The 24,189-nt window shown below is 52.8% G+C and overlaps 1 protein-coding gene and 1 non-coding gene across 5 annotated transcripts in view; both read right to left on the bottom strand.

Moving 5' to 3' along the window:
- Positions 1–22,034, bottom strand: part of LOC142821516 (uncharacterized) — a 369,045-nt gene extending 347,011 nt beyond the window's left edge. For 3 of the 4 annotated variants that reach the window (XM_075912664.1, XM_075912665.1, XM_075912666.1), the window contains exons 1-4: positions 21,582–22,034; positions 18,174–18,269; positions 17,385–17,597; positions 17,054–17,076 (exon numbers count right to left, since the gene is read on the bottom strand). In XM_075912664.1, the coding sequence (XP_075768779.1) occupies positions 17,054–17,076; positions 17,385–17,597; positions 18,174–18,269; positions 21,582–21,953 (704 nt within the window). In that variant the 5' untranslated portion in view covers positions 21,954–22,034. Of the gene's footprint in view, positions 1–7,877; positions 10,097–10,794; positions 10,909–13,518; positions 13,720–15,650; positions 15,711–16,265; positions 16,382–17,053; positions 17,077–17,384; positions 17,598–18,173; positions 18,270–21,581 lie in introns of those variants that run through there. The other variant, XM_075912667.1, reaches the window with a different exon arrangement.
- Positions 902–973, bottom strand: TRNAC-ACA (transfer RNA cysteine (anticodon ACA)). The gene has a single exon. It is a non-coding gene; the product is annotated as a tRNA-Cys (tRNA).
- Positions 22,035–24,189: the final 2,155 nt, after the last annotated feature.

Here is a 24,189-nt window from a genome sequence, read left to right as displayed (position 1 = left end):
ATCAACAGTGACCTGAGATTATCATCGGACAAGTTTGTTCTCAAATTGTTCTTCACGGATTTCATTCTTGAAAAGGTTTGTTCACACAGGTATGTTGTTCCAAAGATTGAAAGGTACCTTGATGCAAAAGTTTTGACATTAGGAAAGTCTTCCTTGGGCAAAATATGGTAAAAACCCACCAGTCCTATTTTGAACTTGTCCCTAAGGAGGTCATTTGCTTGCAACTCAATGACTTCCAGCTGCAGTTCATCTGGGCAACTGGCCACATCTGCTTCAAATGGGTTTTAATTCGGTAAAAACATAACGTCCACGTAAGCGGCGGCTGATCTTGGCAGGATACACGTAAATTTCCGTAATTTTTTTTCCGTAGACAAAAAGGTCTCCACGGGCCGGATGCGGCCCGCGGGCCGTAGTTTGGAGACCCCTGCACTAGACCATCAGGGACACATGAACAAGGCTCTTTCCTTACCTACACTAGCCTTTCACAGGCCACTTTCTGTTCCCTTCAGGACATGGGTCCATTTTCCATTGCCCAGAGGGGACAAGAACAGAAACCAAACAGAACATCAAAGCAGCCAGACTGGGCCATGCCAGTTGCCCAACTAGCCCAGAATCCTCTCTCACAACAGCAGCCAATCTCATTGCCCAGTGGGAATCCTCAGGACAGACATTTGTTAAGTGATCCCTCCCGTCACCCATTCTCAGCTTCTAGAATACACCAGCTCAGGACACCTGCCCTGTCCATCCTGGTTAAATGCCATTCATTGTGGCCACCAGGGCTTCCAAAGTTGAGTAGCTCTGCATTAAGGGTTCTTATTAATGTCAAGAACCTCAAGCAATGTAAAGCCAGAGTGTGATGGAACTGGAAAGGAAAATATTTCCACTAGAAGGAAATTTTGTAAGGGGGCAGTTGGGTTTGAACCAAGGACCACTTGATCTGTAGTCAAACACTCTACCACTGAGCTACACCCCCACAGAAAATGGTATCTGCAGTCAATGTTGGGAACTGGACAAGGAACAAGTGACAAGAGGCTTATATGTAACTCACATCCCAGGTGCCACCCTTGGGCTTGGTCTCCACACTGAGCAGGCGGGTGGCAGGGGTCTGATGCTGTCACAGCTGCAAGGCAAGTCACCCACCTGGCCCCTGAGCTCCATGTGGGCAGCAGCCAGACAGTGTGAGTGGAACAGAGGGTCGTGGGGGGCAGCGATTTGTATATTTTAGGAAGGGTCCTGAGTCCTGGCTCCCAGCCACGCACCTTGGCAGAAAGACCAGCGGCCCCTGCACAAAGCGCATTGTGGGAATAAGAGTTGGGGTGGCAGGAAAGGGGCTGGCCCCTCAGCACCAGCGAGCAGGTGGGAGAAGATGGGAGTGAATCCTGCTACCTCTCATGCGCAAAGGCAGCACTTTTCCAATGGAGCTAATTCTGCCCCACCTGCAACCTGCCTCCAGTGCTTCTGCCACTGTCTGGCCCAGGAGGTCTGGTGTCCAGCAGCTCTCTGCCCCAAAGTGGCTGGTTCTGGGGAAAGCAAGTAGGAAGTGGGGGCCGGGGCGGGGGGGGGGGGGGGGGGCTACTGGAGCCACTTAGGCCCCAGCTGGCAAAAAGAAAAATCAGAAATTTCTCTCCTCATTGGAGAATGTGGGTATCGATCCCACTACCTCTCACATGCAAAGCAAGAGCTCTACCACTTGAGCTAATTCCCATGCTCTAGCTACAGTGGCCTTCTTGGAAGCTCTTCCCTTCTCCACAGAGACGTCGGCCTTCTAGGTCAGTTAGTCGTGAGAAAGGAGAAGGCTCCAGAAAGGCCTCAAGGGCAACTCTCAAGGAGACTCCCTGCAGCAAAGCCATGGGGGGGCTCTGAGATGGCCCCTGCCCTGCAGCCTGTCCCACCTGGCCATTGTCATGGACTCTCTGTGAGGTCATCACCTCCCAACCTCCATTAGCCAATAAGCTGAGGGGCTGCAAAAGGACCTTGTGATGTCACTGCCACACACACCCCTGCCCTCCAGGGCTAATGTCCTGCCCCAGGCAGCCCCTTTGCATGGCTGAGCTGCTCCCAGGGGTGAAAGTGACACATTTCTTACAGGGACTGTTCTATTGGGCACCACCCCTTGGGCTGGGCAGGAGGGAGGGGGAGGCTCAAGGCAGGAAGTGGGGGGAGGGGTTGTGATAGGACAGTACCTGTAAGAAATTAAAATGTGGGGTGTGGGAGGCTCAAGGCAGGGATTTGGGGAGTGTGTGAGAGTGGGGGGGGCTCAGGGCAGGGGTGAGGATGTGGGAGGGTAGAGAAGTCAGGGCACAGGATCTGGGATATGGGGGAGGCTTGGGGCTGGGACTGTGTGTGTGTGTCGAGGGGATCCCTCTGCTCTGTGCTCCCTGAGGCCCTTTAACACACATGGACTGACCTGGGCGCAGGCCAATGAGGGGGGTTTCAGTGAAGCTACATGTAAATGGATCCCTCTAGCAATCTCTGCCAGCCACACGCACAGGGGGAGGGACTTTAGCCAAGGAAGCAGAAGCAGCCACTCTGAGGGAGGTTTAGAAGCAAAGATGGGCTGCTGCCAGGATGGATGAGGGGATGTCACAGGGCACGAGCATGATAAGGGGAGCAGAGAGGGCCCTGCTGCACCGAGAGACATGGCAAAGCCTGGGATTGAGCCAGGGACCTTTAAATGTTTCATCTAAGGCTCCGCACACTGAGCTGCCAACAAACCCGTCTGGCTCATTATTAACTGTCCAGGATGTTTGGCAGCCGTGTCACAGCCTGAGTGTTGCTCAGCACTAGTAGGAGACAGGGAGGGACAAAATGGTCCTTTCAGAACAACCCCCAGCCCTAACCCCAAGGACCAGCCCTTCCCTCCACCCTTACTGGGGTCTGCTGGGAATTGCCTGGATGTCAGCCCACCCCAGTGTCAGCCTAAGGATTGAATGGTCTGTAAAAGCTGCATCCTGGAAATTAGGAAGCAGCTAAAGTGACTCTGGTGGGACTTGAACCCACAGTCTTTGAATGTCTTGCTGGACTCACATTAACCACTACAGCTTAGAAGTCCAACATGCTTTCTATTGCACCCCAGAGCCTGATGGGCTGGTGAGTTGGATATCTCCACTCTCTGCTTTGACACTGGGGGGGGGGGGTCTGTCTCTTTTGGGAGAGAAGAAAAGTAGAGGGAGGGGGCCACTGAAATTAAAGGATAGAGCTGTAATTGGAGAAGGTGGGCATCGATCCCACTGCCTCTTGCATGCTAAGCGAGCACTCTACCACTTGAGCTAATTCCCCTGCCTGCAATAGGCTTTGCTGCCTCACCCACCTTTTTCCAGAACCCACAACATCCCTGCGAGTGCTACTTGTGAGACTCACACCTGCGGGTCGGCTAGCTCGGAGGTTTAGGACGTGGTGCTCATATCACACTGACGCGTCTTAAGAGCAAGCCCCTTATTTCAAGCTATAACAGGCTCGCTATTCCGATGTCCCTGCATGCGGATTTATTTCGAAGTGCTGTGTAGCCAGCCCCAAATTACAAACTAAGCTATTTCAAAATAGGCGCATTGATTATTTTGAAGTATGGGACGCAGCCCTAGTGAGTTAGAGCTGAACTCTGCCCCCAGCTCCCTGCTTCACCCACCCACGTACTGACTCCCTCGCTGCCATGGGGCTGTTTGCATTGGCCTCTTCTCTCTGTCGCCAGGTTTCAGCCAGGACTGAGACTCAGGCAGGAGAATGTGACCCGGCTCCCTGCACCTGGGCCCTGCATTTCTCATCCCTTCAGAAACACTTGCTAGTGGAGGAATAAATCACAGTCACATGAGTGTAGATTATGAAACTTTGTTGTTGTTGTTGCCTTGGAAACTCCCTCTAAGCGCTCATCTAAATTGGTCTTTATGGTCACTTTCAGTGCATTTTTCTCCTCAGCAGCACACAAGAGAGAAGCTGTTGCCAGCGGCCCTGCAAAGCAAGACGAGCTTTTCCTGCCTTCCTCAGACTGACTCGCTACTTGGCCCCATTACTGCCTCCCTTCCTGGCCTGACCATGTGGTTGAAAGGGGCTGCGGCTGCTGCTGACAGGGAAGAAGTCGGGAAGCAAGGTGCTGGCAGCAAGAGATTCCGGCTGCCTCTTTGCCCTGGGTCTCAGTGCGCCATGCCGGCCGCCAGCCACCTTGACCAAACCTCAAAGCATCTGGACTAGCCAGCCCACATCACAGTGAGTCACTAGTGGCCCTGCCAGGGAAGAGCCCTTAGCAGCTGCAGAGACATCCCTGCAGCTGCCTGAGATGCCCCCCTCAAAGGGCCACTTACAAACTAGGTTTCTGTAGGCTGCTGAGCACAGTTGGTTAGAGCGTGGTGCTAATAACACCAAGGTTATGGTTTCAAGCCCCATACTAACCACAGCGCTGTTTGGTTTGGTGACTTGCCCTTGTTTAGCTGCCTGCTATGGACAGGGAAGCAGAAACAAGAGAAGGCTGAGAGCTTTGCAGGTAGGCCAGAGAACTGGTGGGGGGATGCTCCAGCCTGCACCGACCCAGTGGGTAAAAGGGCCTTGGCCTGGCCTGCTTTCTCCAATAGCAGGGAAACTCTTCTCTTCCCTCCATTGTTCTCAATGGAGTGACAATGTCCAAATTCCTGCTGCCACAGTGGCTATCTCAAGGCACCCTGCAGGGAGGAGGCACCCAAGCCACAAAGGTTAAATATTTCCAGGTGGCCTGGATCACGTGGCACATAGTGCTGCTGCCAACTGCTTGGTTGTCTGCTTCAGTGGTCTGGCAGCTGGCCCTCCCCAACCCAAACTCACTCCTGCTCCAGTTCCTGCTCCAGTTCCCTCTGAGCCTGCAGCTGCCCCTGCTCCTCTGGCTTCTCCCCCTGGAGCCATTCCATGGCTGCTGAGGCCCCCACCCATGAAGCACTGGGGCCACCAGAGGCAGGCGCCAGTTCCAGCCCCATCTTTGAGCCCCACCTCTCCCTTCCTCACCTCTCCACCAGCCTCCTCCTCCCTCCCAGGTTCTTTACCCAGCCACTCCCCACTTCTACATTCCCCACATGAAAACCAGTTTGTTCTTTCAGCAGGGAAAAGGCAAGTTTGTTTTACCGGCAGGGGCAGGGGGAGAGGAAAGTGGGAAGGGAGAGCAGGGGAAAGGTTGGGGGAGGGGAGGCACAGAGGGGAATGTAGAGGCCCCATGTGGGGATGCCCAGGGGAGAGTCTCACAGGTGTCCTTGTCTGAAACTCTCCTCCAGAGCCTCTTGGAGGTACAAAGCCCTCAATGGGCTCCTGGTGGCATCACGGGCACAGAGTTCTTCAGTGGCCCCAGCCCAGGTAGGGCAGCTGCTGCATAGAAGAAAGTGGCCCAGGGTGGGAATACTTTAATGACCCTGTGGGGGTTGGTGAGTTTTGGCTTGTTCGCACCAACCCGGGCAGTGGACTGTTTCCCTGCCCCTAGGGTTCTGAATTGGGACCCAGTGGAGGAAGAGGGCCTGGGTCCTGCTACCTCCAATCCAGGGGCTAGCCTTTGCTAGCCTACTCTAAGAGTTCCCTGTCATTGGTCTTGAGCTGAGAAGGCTGTGCACTGGTGAACTAGAGACACTTACCTGTGGACTTGAGCCGAGAAGGCTGTGCACTTGCTAAGTAAAGACATTTCTTGCAGGACCATAGCCTGGAAGGCTGCGTTTCTGTTGATCCAAACCCCTCACTGGGGAGCCTCAGCCTGGAGAAGGCGAGGCTTGTGTTAATCTAGGACTCTACTCATAGACCTCAGCCGAGTTGGTGATGCTTCTGTTAATTAAGGGGCTGGGTTAAACTATGGCTACGTGTACACCGGCATGATTTTCCAGAAATGCTTGTGTGACGGCGCGTTGGGGGTTCCCCGTCTCCTGCACCCCGAAATGGCACAAACAGACTGCACCAGCCAGTGGAATTGAGGGTGGTTTATTGCTCCTCCAGCACAGCGCAGCACAGATGTAATCTGGTTACAGGAACTGGGCTAGGATGCCTCAGGCCCCCTTGAGATGGGGGAGACTGGGCCCCTAAACTCGAGCCCCTTCCCCTAGGCTCTCCTCCATGCCCTCCGACAGCCAGCAACCAACTCACTAACTTCCAGCCCTGCCCCCCAGCCAGGGCAGCATCCACCTTCCTTTGTTCCTCTCCATGGGGGGTGTCTGGCCACTGGTTCAACAAGTTTGGCATTACCTCTGCCTAGTGAGGTTTTCCCTGCTGGGTCTTGCTCCAGACAGCAGGGGTCACCACAGCCCAGCAAGTACCCCCACTACGTCACAGCTTGTAACGGAAAAGTTTTCCTTTAAAAGCATTTTCGGAAAAGAGCGTCTAGATTGGCACGGACGCTTTTCCGCAAAAGCACTTTTTGCGGAAAAGCATCTGTGGCCAATCTAGACGCGCTTTTCCGCAAAAAAGCCCCGATTGCAAAAATGGCAATCGGGGCTTTTTTGCGGAAAACAAATCTCAGCTGTCTACACTGGCCCTTTTGCACAAAAGGGACTTTTGCCCGAACGGGAACAGCATAGTATTTCCGCAAAAAGCACTGATTTCTTACAGTAGGAAGTCAGTGCTTTTGCGGAAATTCAAGTGGCCAATGTAGACAGCTGGCAAGTTTTTCCGGAAAAGCGGCTGATTTTCTGGAAAAACTGGACAGTCTAGACACAGCCTAGGACTAGATTAGACTGGGAGGAAAGTGCAGGGGTTGGGATGAAGGGGACACTGCAGAAGTTAGGGGCACAATGCAGGGTTGGTGGCAAAGGGTGCACAGAATGAGGGTGCAGGAGATGGGGAGCTCATGGATGCAGGAACAGTAGAGCAAGGCTGGGTGGGAATGAGACTGGTACATTTTCAGGCTCCATGTGTGCAGGGTCACGCACCTTGCTAATTATCCTTTGGTTTAGTATATTTCTTCCATAATTTAAATTGTACGTGTGTGTGTGTAAAACTCTCAATAACTCATGGGTGCCACGAAGGCACACATCTGAAAAAGCGCACAGGATGTCATTCTGTGCACAAGAAAAAACTCACTCCACTCATGGATGGAAGATCTTAGGACTACTGATTGAAGGCTCTATCTGGGACTGTGATCTTAAAGATGGAGGGGACTGACATGTAGGCCTCTGAAAGTCTACATTAAGGAGAAAAGACTGCCACAAGCTCTTGCTGCCCCAGCACACGTGTTACTGTGAAGGGGGAGGAAGGAGACACACCTCTTCCTGCCATGGTAACTCTGGGGCTGGGGACATGGGATAGCCAACTGTCCTCTGGCCCAGCAGGACTGGGCTGGGGTTGAGACCAGTGGGTAGAGGTATCTCTCCCCACCAAAGCCCTATCAGCTCATATGGCATTTAACAGGCTGAGGCACAGCCACCTGGCCACATAGCTTACAGGGAACTCAGGTTCTAGGTTTCTTCCCCCTGTAGGTTCTCCAATGGCTAACAAGAGTTGAGCTCTGACTGAAGCTTTCCCCACAGTCAGAGCAGCTGAATAGTTCTCTCTCCTCTGTAGGTTGTCTTATGTTTAACACACACATGGACAAGGGGGATCCAGTAGATACAGTGTACTTAGATTTCCAAAAAGCCTTTAACAAGGTCCATCACAAAAGACTCTTGTGTAAATTAGGTTATCATGGGATAACCAGGAAGATCCTTCCATGGATTGAGAACAGGTTCAAAGGGTAGGAATAAACGGTAAATTTTCAAAATGGAGAGGTGTAACCAGTGGTGTTACCCCAGAGTCAGTCCTAGGACCAATCCTATTCAACTTAATAAATGATTTAGAGAAAGGGGTGAGCAGTGAGGTAGCCAAGTTTGCGGATGTTACTAAACTGTTCAAGATAGTCAAAACCAAAGCAGGCTATGAAGAACTTCAAAAAAAGATCTCACCAAACTGAGTGACTGGACAACAAAATGCCAAATGAAATTTAATGTGGATAAGTGTAAAGTTATACACATTGGAGAAAATAAACCTAACTATACATACAATATGATGGGAGCTAATTTAGCTACAACTAATCAGGAAAGAGATCTTGGCGTTATTGTGGATAGTTCTCTGAAAATGTCTACAGTGTGCAGCAGCAGTCAAAAAACCAAATAGGATGTTAGGAATTATTAAAAAAAGGGACAGAAACTAAGATGAAGAATATCTTACTGCCCATATATAAATCTATAGCACACTCACATCTTGAATACTGTGTACAGATGTTGTCTCCTCACCTCAAAAAACATATTTTGGCATTAAAATAGTTCAGAAAAGAGCAACTAAAATGATTAAGGGTTTGGAATGGGTCCCATATGAGGAGAGGCTAAAGAGACTGAGACTTTTCAGTTCAGAAAGAAGGGACTGAGGGGGATATGATAGAGGTATGTATATAAAATCATGAGTGGTGGGGAGAGGGTAAAAAGAAAAACTATTTACTTGTTCCCATAATATAAGAACTAGAGGACACCAAATGAAATTAATGGGTAGCAGGTTTAAAACTAATAATAGAAAGTTCTTCACATAGCACACAGTCAACCTGTGGAACTCCTTGCCAGAGGAGGCTGTGAAGGCTAGGACTGTAACAGAGGTTAAAAAAGAGCTGCATAAAATCATGGAGATTAGATCCATAAAAGGATATTAGCGAGGGGGTAAGGAATGGTGCCCCTCGCCTCTGTTTGTCAAAGGCTGGAGAAGGATGGCAGGAGACAAATTGCTTGATCATCATCTTCGGTCCACTGCCTCTGGGGCACCTGGTACTGGCCACTGTTGGAAGACAGGATACTAGGCTAGATGGACCTTTGGTCTGACCCAGTATGGCCATTCTTATGTTAAAGTCTGACCTGTATTTGAAGCCTTGTCTGCAATCAGAGCTGTTATGAGGCGACTCTCTTTTATGTTTTAATCTGATGATTAGTAAGGCAGGAGCACTGACTATAGCTTTCCCTGCAGTCAGAGCAGGTGAAGGGTAGCTCTCATATGTGGGTTCTCCTATGTCTAACAAGGTGTGCGCTTCTACTGAAGCTTTTCCCACAGTCAGAGCAGGTAAAGGGTTTCTCTCCTGCGTGGGTTCTTCTATGTCTAACAAGCCGTGACTTCTGACTGAAGCGTCTCCCGCAGTCAAAGCAATTGAAAGGTTTCTCTCCTGTGTGAGTTCTCCTATGGAGAACAAGGTCTGATCTCCTGATAAAGCCTTTCCCACAGTCAGAGCAATTGAAAGGTTTATCTCCTGTGTGTCTCCTCCTATGTGTAACAAGGTTTGACCTCTGACTGAAGCTTTTCCCACAATCAGAGCAATTGAAAGGTTTCTCCCCTGTGTGGGTCCTCCTATGGATAACAAGCTCTGAACTTGTACTAAAACTTTTCTCGCAGTCAGCGCAATTAAAAGGTCTCTCTCCTGTGTGGGTTCTCCTATGTCTAACAAGGTGTGACTTCTCATTGAAGCTTTTCCCACAGTCAAAGCAATTGAAAGGATTCTCTCCTGTGTGGGTCCTCCTATGGGTAACAAGGTGTTCACTTCTACTGAAGCTTTTCCCACACTCAGAGCAATTGAAAGGTTTGTCTCCTGTGTGGGTCCTCCTATGGGTAACAAGGTGTTCGCTTCTACTAAAGCTTTTCCCACACTCAGAGCAATTGAAAGGTTTGTCTCCCGAGTGGGTCTTCCTATGGTTAACAAGGTGTGAATTCTGATGGAAGCTTTTCCCACAGTCAGAGCAATTGAAAGGTTTGTCTCCTGTGTGGGTCCTCCTATGTCTTACAAGGTGATCGCTTCTACTGAAGCTTTTCCCACAGTCAGAGCACTTGAAGGGCTTCTCTCCTGTGTGGGCTCTTTGATGTTCAATAGGAGTTTCAGAGTCATTACAAGTGCAGGGTGACTGTTGATGGGGGATTTTCTGTTGAATGGTTTCTGTGTTTCTTTTCTCCCCTCTGCTCCTGTGACTGGATTTATCCTGTCCCCCTCCTGGATGGTTTTCATGCTGCCTTTCTGGGCTATGCTGACTCTCGCAAGTCTCTCCCTGCTCACGTATCTGGGAAACATGCCCTTCAGGTCTTCCCAGTAACATCCCACATGGAGACACTTGCTCCGATTCCTCCTGCTGCACAATATCATGGTTCTCAGTCAGCATCCCATCACCTGTTGGGATAGAGCAGTGGTCCCCAACCTTTTGAGGTTGACGGGCGCCAGGGGGCATGGCCATTCGCCTGCCGGGCGCCAGGGGGCAGGGACACTTGCGTGCCCGGGGGCGGCCCCCCCCCATAGCCGCATGCCCGGGGGCGGCCCCCCCAATAGCCGCATGCCCGGGGGCGAGGCCCCCTCCAAGGGCTGCGCGCCCGGGGCTGGCACTCCCCTCCCCCCCCGCACAAGCGCCGCGCGCCCGGGACTGGCACTCCCCCTCCTTCCCCGCAAGCGCCATGCCCCTGGGGCCGGCGCTCACCGTGCGCCATGTGCCCGGGGCCAGGCCAGCCCCGAGCACCTGGTGGGCGCATGCAAATGCCCCCGCGGGCGCCATGGCACCCGCGGGCACCGTGTTGGGGACCACGGGGATAGAGAAATAATCCAGACAGGAGTTATTCTCTATGATGAGCTGAAAGAAAACTCTGAAAGAGGAATAGAAAAGGGGACACACGCTCAAATAATGATTGAATTATCATGAGCTGAGTTCACCCTCCTTCTTCACAACTCTTCCACAGAAGAGAAAACCAGCCTTTCCTCATCCACCATGCTCTGGCTCAAGTTGAAGACAGGCTAAAGAATCAGACAGACTTCATGAAAACACACAAGTAACACCTGCTATAAGTTGGTTTCTGAGGCATTTTTAACTGATTTCTCACCTGTGTGGATGCCACTGATGATCTCTCCTTCCTCACGGCTCTGGTGATCTGGGACCTGCAACCTCTCCTCTCGCTCCACCCAGGAGATCACATGAACTTCAGAGACTGGAAATCCTGTTTGCACAGTAATTAATCAAGTGCTGATCTTGTTCATTAAGGTCTGTGCCATTACTGCTTCCAGAGTCAGGATCTGAGTCACCCATCCAGAGTGGCTCCTTTCCAAGAGCCCAGGACACACACACCTGTAGTAAAGGTGCACCCCCCCACACCTTGAGAATGGCCCAGCTCTTTCCCCAGGGGAGCTGAGCACTCTGCTGCACTCTCTAGGGTACAACTCAGTCCCCCTCAAAGCCCATTCCATCCCCCTCTTCCCCAGTATCTCAGGGCAGGACAGAGACACACTGTTCAGAAGGGGAGCCCTAGGGAGGGCTGGCAGGTCTGACACCAAGGTCCCCAGACAGGGCTCAGACTGTAGCAGCCACATGCCAGGTCACTAGGACTTGGAGAGGAAGGACTAGCTCTAGTTCCCCAAGGCTCTGTCCACAAAGCTCCTGGCTGGTGGGCTTGGCTCCCCCTGCTCTTTGGCTCAGATGTTCTACTTGGGCCAGAAGGAGGCAGAGGAAGGTATCTGAGCAGCTAAGTGAATCCTTGGCAGGCTTCTTCAGGGCCTGCCTATGCTCCTGTCTCCCGATCCTGACTACCTGTGTCTGGGTGGGCCCTGCTAGCTGCCCACAACAGCTGCCATTCCCGCAGCTGCCCAGGGTGGCATGAGGCTTCTCCAGCGACCAGCCAGGGTGAAGCTGGGTCATGTTGCTTCTCTGATGCTTGTGGCTGTTACTCAGCTACCCGTCTGTAACCTCAGTTCTACTCTGCCAGCAGCAGCCTTTGTGTGGTTTCCCAGTCTGGTGAGCCTGGCCTTTGATTTGGGGCCGCTCCAGGGAGGCACAGAATCTACCACATTTGCACCTTGTGAGCGCCTTCCCCTCAGCTTTGCCTCCACCCCTTCTTGGACCTGCATTTAGTGTTCAGAAGAGCCACCTGTGATGTGACCATGGAGATCACTGTGCTAACACTGTCACACAATCGCAAGAAACCTTGTGTGAATGTGCTGTGTGACGAGTCAATGGGAAAATTCTGATCTGATGACTAGGATTATCTTATGTCCATTATTTTTGAACTAAAACAAGCCAGGCTTTGGCAGAATGGTGGAGCACTGGTACCAACTAACCAAGAAATCACATTCCTGAGCAGGAGGAGGGCAATCAACTCAACGCTCTCTGCAGTAACTGCAAACACACAGTCCTAACAGATAGCTCACTGACCCTTGTGCACAAGAGTGGGATGAGGGGATAATGGATATGGATGTTTTGTTCAAACAAACAGGCAGAAGGCCAAGTGGGGTAGCAACACATGGAAAGCAACATGCATTTTATTTTGGTCAATATGAGAGGAGAAGCCACAGGAGGATCATGTTGATATTGGCTGAGGGGCAGTGTTCTAGCTGCTGACTGAGCTGGTACCATTATTGGGTAGGGACAAGTCTCACTATACCTGTGCCTGAGGTGCTGGGACACTAGCACCCTGCTCCTTTCACAATAAACCTGGCCGAGTGCCTTAGCCTCCGAATGGAGCCTGGGTCTTTCTTAGCGGCAACCCTGTGGTGTGCTACATGGATAAGCTTCACGTTCTGCCACTGGCATCAAGACTCCAGAAGCCCTGAACAGCCGTATCAACGCTCTGTGGCGCTAGTAGCAACTCCTATGGCACTGCAGTCACTGCAGGAAGCAAAATTATCAATCACGGCAGCACCTGGGAACTCTGGTTTAAATCAGGACCACACTGTGCTATTGCAGTGCTCATATGGAGCTAAGCATCACCCCTCTTTAGTGTAAGTATCCTGCCCAGCCCTGAGAAACAGGGACACTCTATAAAAGCTAGTAAAGAGAGAGCTGACCGCACACAGAGAGTCTAAGGGACTTGATCAAGGTCACACAGGAGGACTTTGACAGGCAGAAAACTGAACACAGGTCTCCTGAGCATGAACCCAGACATTCACACAGGAAGAAAAAGTTCCTACCTGAAGATATAAAAATACAAGACAGGTGACATGATTTATCTCCGCTGCACAGAGAGACAAGTGAGCCCCAGAGAGAATGAAGCTGAACTTTTGAAAGGAGACCCAGCCTGTGCCTGAAATGCAAGGGGAGCTCTGCTCACTTTTCTCTACTACAGAGCTACCTCAGACAAAATACTCGCAGAGCGTGAACTGCCTCATCCACCCTCCCTCAGCGCCAGCATCCAGCCCCTCTCACTGACAAGTACCAGCATGTCACAGAGATTAGCTACAGGCAGGGAAGGACTCTGGCAACCGCACTCTCCTTCCAGTGCCTGAGCACACTGCCACAAGGGGACCCTGCAGCCACTAACAGCAGACAGACCCAGACCCAGACCTCTGGTACCTGCTGTTCCTGCCTGAGCCCTTCCACTCACACCTCTGGTCATAGCACAAGATGAGCAAGATGGGGGGGAAGTGGAATGAGACCTGAATCTGTTTTCCCTGGGAGGGAGCACGGAGGGGACAGTCTTTCACAGAAGAGCCAGGACTACTGGGGCAGATACTCCTGACATTGGAGGCAGAGGCAATGAATAACCCTGAACCAAACCCAACCCAGATGCTCCAGACCCCACCCAGCTGCTGTTACCCAAAAGGACAGGAATCCTTACTCAGCCAGTTCACAGCCTCATAATTCTCCTGCATCACATCCCTGTAGAGGGCTCTCTGGCCTGGGTCCAGCAGAGCCCATTCCTCCTCAGAGAAACACACAGCCACCTCCTCGAAGCTCACAGGTTCTGCCACGGCCAAATCCTGTCCCTGGCTCTGCAGGCCGGGGGCTGAGCTGGAGACAAACATGGGTGTTCTGCAGCCTGGCAGGGGGAGAAGAGGGAGACATTTCAGAAGGGGCTTTAATCCTTTCCACATCCCCATTCTGCCCAGACTAAATCCCATTGTTGCAGAGGCAGTAATGTTGTAACTCATGCCAGGTACAGACAGGTACGCCTGGTGACACACATGCTAGACTCCGCCATTGTGGGCAAAAGTTTTAGTCTAGATATGCCATAAACAGCACACAGGAGTTAGATCCCAAATCCATATTTATTTCTGTCTGTACCTGGCGTGAGTTACAACATTACTGCCTCTGCAACAATGGGATTTAGTTCTCAGCACCCAGTGTTTCTTATAACAAGCCACATATTCATCTGCTTGAATATGGACATAGGCTAAATGTAGACTGTTGTATTTGAAACCCTTAGTCTTCATTCATGGATTTGCAGCACAAACTTTGCTCTCTCATCTGACAGAGACGTTATAAACACCTTCACTGACTCTGTGTTGTGGAAAGGAACACCACCATTCAGATGCTTATTATTAAACATGTGTGCTGAGTGTTTCCAGGGTGAGATCTTAAAATTCATGAATTAATGGGATCAGAAGATACCCTCAGTCATGCAGTCTGACCCCTTCAGTGGCACAAGCCATTACACGTAGTCCAGTTACCCAGGCACAAAGCTCTGTTTTCCCACGGTGTATTTTCTAGAAAGTCCCCCAGTGACTTGAAGACATCAAGAGATGGAGAATCCACCAGTTCTTTGTTCAGTTGTGGACAAATAAGGGACTGTGGGTTTCTGACCAGTGAGAGCTCTTGCATATATAGCTGCAGCAGGAGGACAGAGTTTGGGTATGCAGAGTGCGGGACAGGAGTGGGGAGCAGAGATTAGGAGGGGAAGGGAGAAGTTGGGGTGGCAGAGGCAAGCTCTGGACAGGAGACTTATGTGAGTGACTCCTGGCCAGAGGCCAAGCACCTCAGGAAGGCAGGGAGCCTGCCCAACCCTCTCACAGGCTGCAGGGCCATGAGGGTGTATGAATAATTATGACCCAGAGGGAAGGGGGCACGGTGCTTTGTTTCTCGCCAGAAACTGGCCAATGAGATTGTCCCGGGGGTGGAAGCAGTGCCTGAAGCCTTCCCCCCTCCCCTCCAGGCTCACAGTTGATTTCTGAGTGACTTGAGATGGGGAGTGGCATCTGTGGGCTGGATCCAATGGCTTGGTAGGGTGGATCCGACCCATGGGCTGTATTTTACCCAGGCCTGCACTAGACGTAACAGCCCTTGGGGATCCAGCAGTTTCTTGCCTTGAATGAACTGATATACAGGCAGTCCCCGGGTTACATGGATCCAACTTACATCGGATCCCTACTTACAAACGGGGTGAGGCAACCCCGCACTAGCTGCTTCCCCCCAGTAGACCAGGGAGACGCGAAGCTAGCGCCCACCCCCCCCAGCAGACCAGGGAGATGCAGAGCGGCTTTTCTCAGCAGACACCTCAGCTTGAGAATAAAGGACTGAGGGAAGTGAGGTGTGGGAAAATAAAACTGAGCTCTGGAGAAATGTTTGGCTAGAGTTTCCCCTACAATATGTACCAGTTCCGACTTACATACAAATTCAACTTAAGAACAAACTTACAGTCCCTATCTTGTACGTAACCTGGGGACTGCCTGTAGTGGAAGCCAGTCAGCTCTCAGACTATTTATTGCTGGAAATCAACCCCATATTGAAACTGACTGAGCAGTGTAATCTGAGCTTAAAGGTGCTGTCCATTGTGGGCTTTAACTTCACCCATTTAGCATCATACCTCATAGATCACTGTTTCTCTAAGTGTCTGCAGGTCTCCATGCAGCGCCCCTGGGGCTGTGTGCACCGTGGTCACTGGGTTTGGTTGGTAACTTCAATGACAATCCCATGAAGATGTTTTCACTAGAATTTTCTCATCATTTAAAGAATTTCCACCTGCAAACTCACCTTGTCTGAAAGCTCCCAGGGACTTTCCTTTTGCTCTCTCCAGTGCAGAGGGCAGAGTGTCTGGTGGGGGAAGGGATAAGAGAGGTGAGATTCCAGGCTCTCCTATTTATAACAATGTACCCTCTCTGAACTCTGCATTTCAATTGTATCAGAGACCAGACAGAGACACACTCAGGAATTGAGTATGAAAGAGCCTGAAACTTTCATTCTCTCTCTCACTCGGGCACCTCCCAGCAATGGAACCAACATCCCCGCAACCTGTCCCAGGAGAGAAGCTGTAAGTGAGATTTACTTTTCCCTCCTCACCCCCTCCCACTTGGTTTCTCATTCACTTACTGCCTCTTGTCATAACGTGGAGCTGTGGTGGCGGAACACGTGGCCATCACAGTAACTTTGGCCATTTTGATCTCTGAATGGGAGGTTCAGAGTTTGCAAACCCCTGGCTCTATCTGCAAGCAGTTGGGTCTGTTCGCTCAGTGTCTCTAAGGAGAGCAGTGTGATGGGACCGTCATTCTCCATGTGGGAATTGAGGCAGGGGCAGGTTGGCTTCATAGGCCAGATTCAATGGTCTCAGATACTTGAGCCAGTTTCCCCTCTGCCATCCCTTCTAGGTACCTTTGAACTCCCTCAGAGTCTCCGACAGAGCAATCGTTTTCTGGGAGAAACCTCTGACTTGTTCTTCTAGTTCAAGAGAAATCTCTTCCGGCACCTGGACCTGCCCCGTCTCACACCTGGACAGAAACAATTCCATGTGATTGTATTTCATTTACTGCTGATAAGTTCTGGTTAGTGAGTCTCAGCTCTAACAGGCCTGGAGTCAGAATTCCTCCAATTTTCCCAGCAACACAGTCCATGGCCATGCAACCTTCCCCTAAAAGGTCCCATTGCTGTTCTTCACTTCTGTCCTGGGGAGACTAGCTGGGGGACAAAAGGGGAATTGAGTCTTCATGACCAACTCACTCCTTGGCCTCTAGGCGTTGAGGGACAGGAGGTTCCCAGGTGAAAGGCTGAAGGAATCTGTCTAGTAGGGACTAGAGTGAGACACCAGCTCTTCCATCCCCAGCTCCTTCCACACAGGTCTCCAAACAGCCCTCAGGTGGGATAGACTCTTGGTCCTTGCTGCCCTGGGCTGAATGTGCCCAGTGCACAGCAGTGACAGGCCCATGTTCCACCCCACAGTCCACAGGGAGGTGACAGCTCCAGGAAACACTTGAGGTCAGACTGTGCCCTGAATGGGGAATTCCAGAGTCTGCTGTGTGAGGGTGAGACCCGCAGAATTAAATGAGTCAGAGATATTCGTGTCTAACATTTGGCTCTTAGAGCCCTGTGGAGATGTGGTGCTAACATCAGCTCCAAGCTCTTTCCCTGTGCTGTGCAGCGTGAGGGGAGTGAGAGCCACGTACCTACTCAGGGTGCTCCTGACGTCCTAGAAAAAAGACAGAGAAAAGACTCTCAGCCCCATTGGACACACACAGGGGACCTCAGGGACGGGATTTTGCAAACATGGGAAGAGAGTCTCTGCCCTGACCCCAGGAACATGGATCCCCTGAGCAAATGGGGCTTTACGATCTCTAGTAGCTCTGTGCCTGTAACTTTACAAAGCATGGCAGTTACTCACATGGCAGCAATGCACATGGAGTTACACCAAGATCTAATAGCTGGACCTCAGCACTTGTGATTCAGGAGCCTCCCTTCCCTGAGTGGGGAGCTGGGACGTTTCTCCCTCAGTCTCACCTGCAGGAATTCACTCGCTGGCTTCTGACACTTCCCCTTGCTGAGATGGGAAATCTGCGCAGAGAGTTTCCCGACAGTGTCAGTTTGGAGCCTCTCAATCGCCTCGTCCAGCTTCTCCAGCTGGGCCAGCAGGAGTCGCTCTTGTTCCTCCAGGAACTGCCGCAGCTGCTGAAACTCGGCCACAATCATCTGCCTCTTGGCTTGGGTCCATTTCTGTATGGAAACAGGGAAAGGGTTGGTCAAGGGCATGTATGGAGCCCAGGACCCTTTCATGGAGAGCTGAGTGCGCAGCAGGGAGAATTTCTTAGAAAACCCTAAAATGTGTCACATTTGACTGTACTTTGTGGTTAGTAGGCAGAGGTGGCTCTCCCAGCATCTCCTTTGGGCCCTGTGTCCCTCTGAAAGGGATGTTCCCATGTCTGTCATGGGCAGCATCTTTTGATATTCATGGGCTCTGGAAATTCAGACCCTGAGCAGCACGAGGCAAGACTCAGCACTAGCCTGACAGAGATACCCAGGAGGAAAAAGGAGAAACATGTTAATACACCAAGTGAGCAGGCAGCCCTTTAGGGGGACACTCAGCTCCCTTGAGGAGGATTTCTGGGAAAGCTACAAAGGCTGGACATTAACTCATGCACTGACATGGATGCTCAGGGCCTGTCTACACATGGATCTCACCCTGCAATCCACAATCCAGGAGAAACACAAACAAGCCCAATGTCACATGAGTCTGCCTCCTAACAGTCCTCCCACTGCCAGTCCCTGCTGTTTCAAACCACAGGCACCTACCAGATACTCCTGGCGTGTCCCTTCTGCTATTGTTTTCCTTCCCAGCACCTTTTCTCTCTCTTCCCTCAGAGTCTTCAAATGGGCCTCCAATTTTTCCTGAAGAAACAGATAAGCACAGGGGCAAACCCCATCAGATGTCGGGAGCCCATTTGTCTGCCTTTAAGAGAGTCCCAGTTTTGTGGAGCTCTGCCCCTCTTCAGCAGGGACTCTGCCCTGGACATGATTGTGTCCATAGAAAAAGACACAAGAAGAGACTGAGGATGCAGCAGGACACCTACAAGGGTGGGGGAAGGATCAGTGGTGGCACCTTTATAAAGAATGAAGCAGGTGGGGATTAGGGAGGTAAAAATGCTTAACAATACTAATTATGTAACTGATCACAATTTTATCAGAGACAGGAGTTTTTTAACCTGCTGACAGGTAGGGCTGGTAGCGGAAATGGGCTCTCCTGGGCCGGGGATCTCTCGCGAGGTCTGCCGGGGGTGGCCACAAGGACAGCTGGCTGATAGGAACTCCCAGCAGCTGCAGACTGATGTTAGCTGCCAGAGGGAACCAGGCACTGCTGGGGCAGTGGGGAGTTTAACCAGTAACTGGCACCGATAAGCATTAGCTCTTCAGTTAACCAGTTTGAACTCTTGCTACAATCCAGTTGAATCCTAGTTGTGTCTGGCATGGACCTGCACTTCCTGAAGTCCTGCTATGGGTGGAGTGAAGGCACTCGGGACCCCACACAGCATCCAGCTCAGCAACCTCATCTAGTGTCAGTGGCTGCATTGAAGTTTAACCCCTCACGGAGCACCCCAGAAGTTCAGTATCCCTATTAGAAACCTTCACTCCCTGCTGGACCTAGGGCTTTATCAAGGCATCTTTCCCTCCTAAAGGGCCACACTTCATCACTATTCAGTGATGCTGAGGGGCAGGGAGCAGTGTAAGTCTAACAGGGTACGGTGCTAAACTCTATCCCTGACATGCTTGGCGACTATGAGCGACTAGGTGCTGCCCCACCTTCCCTTCCCACAGTTTGTCTAACTGGATTGTGACCTGCTCAGAGAAGGGATTTTCCCTTGCTGGATGTTCTGCAGGTCCCTGCTGCCATTGCGGATCTATAAGGCAAATGACAGATTGTTCTTCTGATCATTAACAGCTTGTAACCTCCTCTTCTCCAATCCCAAGGCAGCTCACTGACAGAGTGGCTTGTACCTCCTGCGATCTAAACCTCTTCGAGGGTATGTCTACACTACAAATTTAATTCGAACTAACAGCTGTTACTTCGAATTAACTTTCATAGGCGCTAGACAGGCAAACCGCTAGTTCGAACTTAATTCGAACCAGCAGAGCGCTTAATTCAAACTAGGTAAACCTCATTCTACGAGGATTAACGCCTAGTTCGAATTAAGGGCTGTGTAGCCACTTAATTCGAACTAGTGGGAGGCTAGCCCTTCCCAGCTTGCCCTGGTGGCCACTCTGGGCACCACCAGGGAAACTCATCTGCCCCCCTCCCGGCCCCGGAGCCCTTAAAGGGGCACCGTCTGGCTACGGTGCCCATGCAAGGTGCAAGCCTCCCAGCACCCAGCCAGCAGACCCTGCACCTGGCATGGCATGAGCCAGCCACCCGCTGCCACCCAACCCTCCGCCTCTTCCCGGGACCAGGCTGGCAGCTCCCAGGAGTCTGCCCGGGGCTGCAAAAGTGGGCGCCCGCCTGGTCTAGTGCGGAGATTGTGGACTTCATCCAGGTTTGGGGGGAGGCGTCCAACGTCCACGACCTCCGCACTAGGCACAGGAAAGTGGCCATCTAGGGCAGGACAGCTGCCAGCCTGGCCACCTAGGAGCAGGTTTGCATGAAAATCAAGGTGGTCCAGTGAGACCCCCGACCCTGAGCTTAGAACATAAGAACGGCCGTACTGGGTCAGACCAAAGGTCCATCTAGCTCAGTACCCTGTCTGCCGACAGTGGCCAACACTAGGTACCCTGGAAGGGATGGACCCAAGACAATGACCAAGCCATTTGTCTCATACCATGCATCTCTAGCCTTCCACAAACAGAGGCCAGGGACACCATTTCTATCCCCTGGCTAATACCACTCCATGGACCTAATCTCCATGACTTTATCTAACTTCTCTTTAAACTCTGTTATAGTTCTAGCCTGCGGCAAGGAGTTCCACAGGTTGACTATTTGCTTTGTGAAGAAGAACTGTCTGTTATTAGTTTGAAGCCTGCTACCCATTCATTTCATTTGCTGTCCTCTAGGCCTTCTATTATAGGAACTAATGAAGAACTTTTCTTTATGCACCCTCTCCACACCACTCATGCTTTTATAGATCTCTATCATATCCCCCCCTTAGTCTTCTCTTTTCTAAGCTGAAAAGTCCCAGTCTCTTTAGCCTCTCTTCATATGGGACCTGTTCCAAACCCCTGATCATTTTAGTTGCCCTTTTCTGAACCCTTTCCAAGGCCAAAATCTCTTTTCTGGGGTGAGGAGATCACATCTGTATTCCCCTCCTCCTTGTTCCCCTGGCTTCCCCCTTCCAGCTCCCTCCTCCCCTCTCTCACCCTCTCTCTTCCCCTCTTCCACCTCCTTTTCCCAGTCTCCCCCAGTTTTGTTAAATAAAGAGAGTTTCTATTTTTGACCACACGTGTCCTTTATTTTGTACATAAGGAAGGGGGGCTAGGGATGGGTAAGTGGAAGGATGTGAGCGATGAATGGGGTATGAGCCCCCGATGAGGAGGACTGGGGTGGCTCTGCGGGCTCCTCGGGATGGAAACTCTCCTGTAGCCCCCCGATTGACCCCCCCCGGATGGCAGCCTGCGGCAAGTGCAGACGGGCTGATGGCCGAGTGCTGTGATGTGCCGAGTGTGGGCACTCAGGGCACTCCAAGCCAGGACCTCATCGAGGTAGACAAGCAAGCGGGGAACCCTGAACTGTCTGTCCGGGGTGGGGTTCGGGTCCCTTGAAGCACAGCCCTCGGCTAGCCCGAGGAAGCAGCTCCATACTCTTAAGTCCTAACCTGATGCCCCGCCGGCACTGCTTCTGGCCAGCCTTAACTTTGGTTCAGGGTCCACTCAATGTGGACATACTAGTTCGAATTAGCTTAGTTCAAATTAACTAATTCGAATTAAGTTAGTTCGAATTAGTGCTGTAGTGTAGACATACCCTGATTGTTAACACCGTCCCTTGTGCAAACACCCCCCCCTCACCCCCCCCGTCACCAGTGAGGGCTGGGTTTCAGGATTCAGAGCCTCAGAGAAACATTTCCCACATCAGGTATCTTATGTAAGTTGCCACAAAGCCAGAACATTTACTTTTTACAGCATCTCTTGCAGGTTTTACAGAGCTGTGTCACAACTGTGCCTGGTGACTGTCAGTGAAATAACACTGTAATTAAAACACACTGGACAGTAACTCGGTACCTTGTACGCCTGGGCAGCTTCCTGTAAGGGCACCACCATGTGAGCCTGGGATCTGTCACACACCACACAGATGGGAGTTTGATCCTCTTCACAGAACAGCTTCAGAGCCTCCTGGTGCTCCCCGCACACCCCGTCCCATCTTGCTCTCTGTGCTGCCTGGAAACTCAGCGGCTTGGCTAGTTCCACCACGTTTGCCAGCTGCCGGTTGGGCCGGAGGGGTCCCTGCTGCTCAGTGTCTCTGCCCTGAGGGCTGAGGGGGGCCTGGCAGGAATTGTGCCCACACTCCAGAGTGACAGGGGCTGTGAAATCCTCCAGACAGACGGGACGCGGCGCTTCCTCCCGGACACTTTCCACGGGGCTCTCTGCAGCCATGGCTGCCGCTGGGCTGGGGGCCGGGGCCGGGTCACTGTCCTGAGCTCAGCAATGGGGGGGCAGGCTCGGGGGGGGGGGGGGGGGGGGGTCGGTCTGAGGCACCAGCACTGAGGCTACAAAAAAAATCAAAAATAAAAACCAAAAAAGTCCCCCAAAGCTTCGCTCACCTCCCCCCCGGGCCCCTCAGTCCCCTGCCCCAGCCAGACCCCCCCCCCCCGGTCTCTTTGCCCCTCCCCACCCTGTGTTTAAATCCCCCCCCGCACACTCTGCAGCCCCCTCACAGCCCCGCCCCGCCCCCCGCAAACACCCCGAGCCCGGCGGGAGCATCAGGAAGCCCGAGGGGGGGGGCACGCGCGGGTTGAGTGTTTGTGACGCGCCAATTCCCCGCCCCGCTCCCTCCCGCTGGGCTGCGGCCTCCCCCGCAGCGAGTAACGGCGCCAACGGCCCCTCACAACGGCTCCCACCTCAGGGCGCGCAGCGCGTGACGCTGCTGTAACCGCTGCGAGGTGGGCGGGGCCTGAGCACGGTCGGGAACGCGCTGAAAACCCGGCTGCGGGGTTCGGAATGGGGCGGGCTCGGTCAGACCGCGCATGCGCAGCGGGTCAGTAATTCCGATCAGAATCCAGTGCCGGGGCTTAGCTCAGACCGAGACATGCCTGGCCCCGCCCCCAGGCCCCGGGCAGATGCTGCTTCCGCTGCTGGGAGCCGGGCCGGGGCGATGCGCTGCCCTTTCCCACGGGTCCGATCTCCCCCGAGTCCCACGAGCCCCCTCGCAGCCTGACACCCGGCAGCGCCCCCCTCCCCTGCCGCGGTGCAACCCCTGCCCCTTCCCCCGCCCCTCCACTGTCTGCATCCCGGCGCCCTCAGCGCTCCCCGTGGCAGCCACTGGCCGCAGCTGGGGCCCAACGGACCCCGCCCCCCACTGTGACGTTGCTTGCTCCGCCCCTTGCTCTCGCTCCGATTGACAGGGGTTCCCCGGGCTGTCACGCCCCAGTGACGCACAATTGCCCGCCCCCGTGGCCGCATCATCAGTGACATAAATTGCCCCGCCCCTTGCTCTGACGGGGATTCCCCTGGCCCCGCTGTCCCGCCGGGAGTGACGGGGCCGCCCAGAGACGCTGAGGGCGGGGCAGGGACTCGGAAGGGGGCGGGGCCGGGGCTCCACTGGGGCGGGAGCGCGCGGACTCGGCCGGGCTCTGGCCCCAGAACGTGTCACCTGCGGGGGGGGGCGCCGGGTCCTCGCCCTGGGCAGGCAGCTCCCGCCCCCACCCCTCCCCGCCCCTGGGCTCTGTTTGCAGGACGCTGGGAACGGGCCGCAGGGGGCGGGTCACTGGGGATCCCTGTTCTGTTCCCTCCCCCTGGGGCACCCGCACTGGGCACTGGGCAGACAGGACACGGGGCTGGGGGGGCCTTTGTCCGACCCGGCCTGGCCGCTCCTGTGCGGGACCCGTAAAGTCATTAACATCGGCAGCGCTAGTGACACTGAGGCTCCTTTAGAACGAGCCAAGCAGCCTGAGCGCACGTCAGAATCGGGCCCCGGAAACATGGATTCCAGCTGGGATAAGTGTTGGGCCTGAGAATTGGGTGTCACTGGGCTTGGAGGGAGCAGATGCCAGCGAACCTCGATCTCACTGTCCGCTCACAAACCGAGGGGAAAAATCTTTCCAATCATAGTAACTGAAAGTTCCACACAAGCCCAGGAAGAGCCGGGCTGCTTGAGAACTTCTTATCCTTGAAGGACTTTCACTTAGTCTGTTTTGAGAGTCACATTGACAATTTGTGGGTTAATAATAAAGTTTTTCCTGTTTGAATCTCAGTGCCTGTCACTAAATAGTTACTGTCTGAGCCAAGTACTGCCTGCCCCTCCCCCTGTCATTTTCCACTGCTGTGAAAATCAAACATGGTAAAACTGAGAGCATGTAACCAGATCCATGTAAATACTCAACTATTACTTTATCTGTCAACATCAAACACAATGAATTCTGCACAAGCTTCACTCTCACTCCTTATGGGCACAGTTCTGGGAGCTGAGCAGCAGAGGCTGGTGGATTCTGGGCAACATGTGACACCCCAAAGACCCTCCACACCAGCCCAGGGGCAGGTGCCAGAGCCAGAGTATGGGACATTTCTCATCATCCAGGGTTGGGGTGTCTCCTGCTGGCTCTTCCCTTTCCAGGAAACTGCCTGAGTCAGCTCCAGGGAGAGGAACAGCTGATTGTTGCTGGAGGCAGGTAGA

This window comes from Pelodiscus sinensis, chromosome 31 (genome assembly GCF_049634645.1).
Source record: "Pelodiscus sinensis isolate JC-2024 chromosome 31, ASM4963464v1, whole genome shotgun sequence".
NCBI lineage: Eukaryota > Metazoa > Chordata > Testudines > Trionychidae > Pelodiscus > Pelodiscus sinensis.
This window is presented reverse-complemented; position numbering and strand designations above follow the sequence as displayed.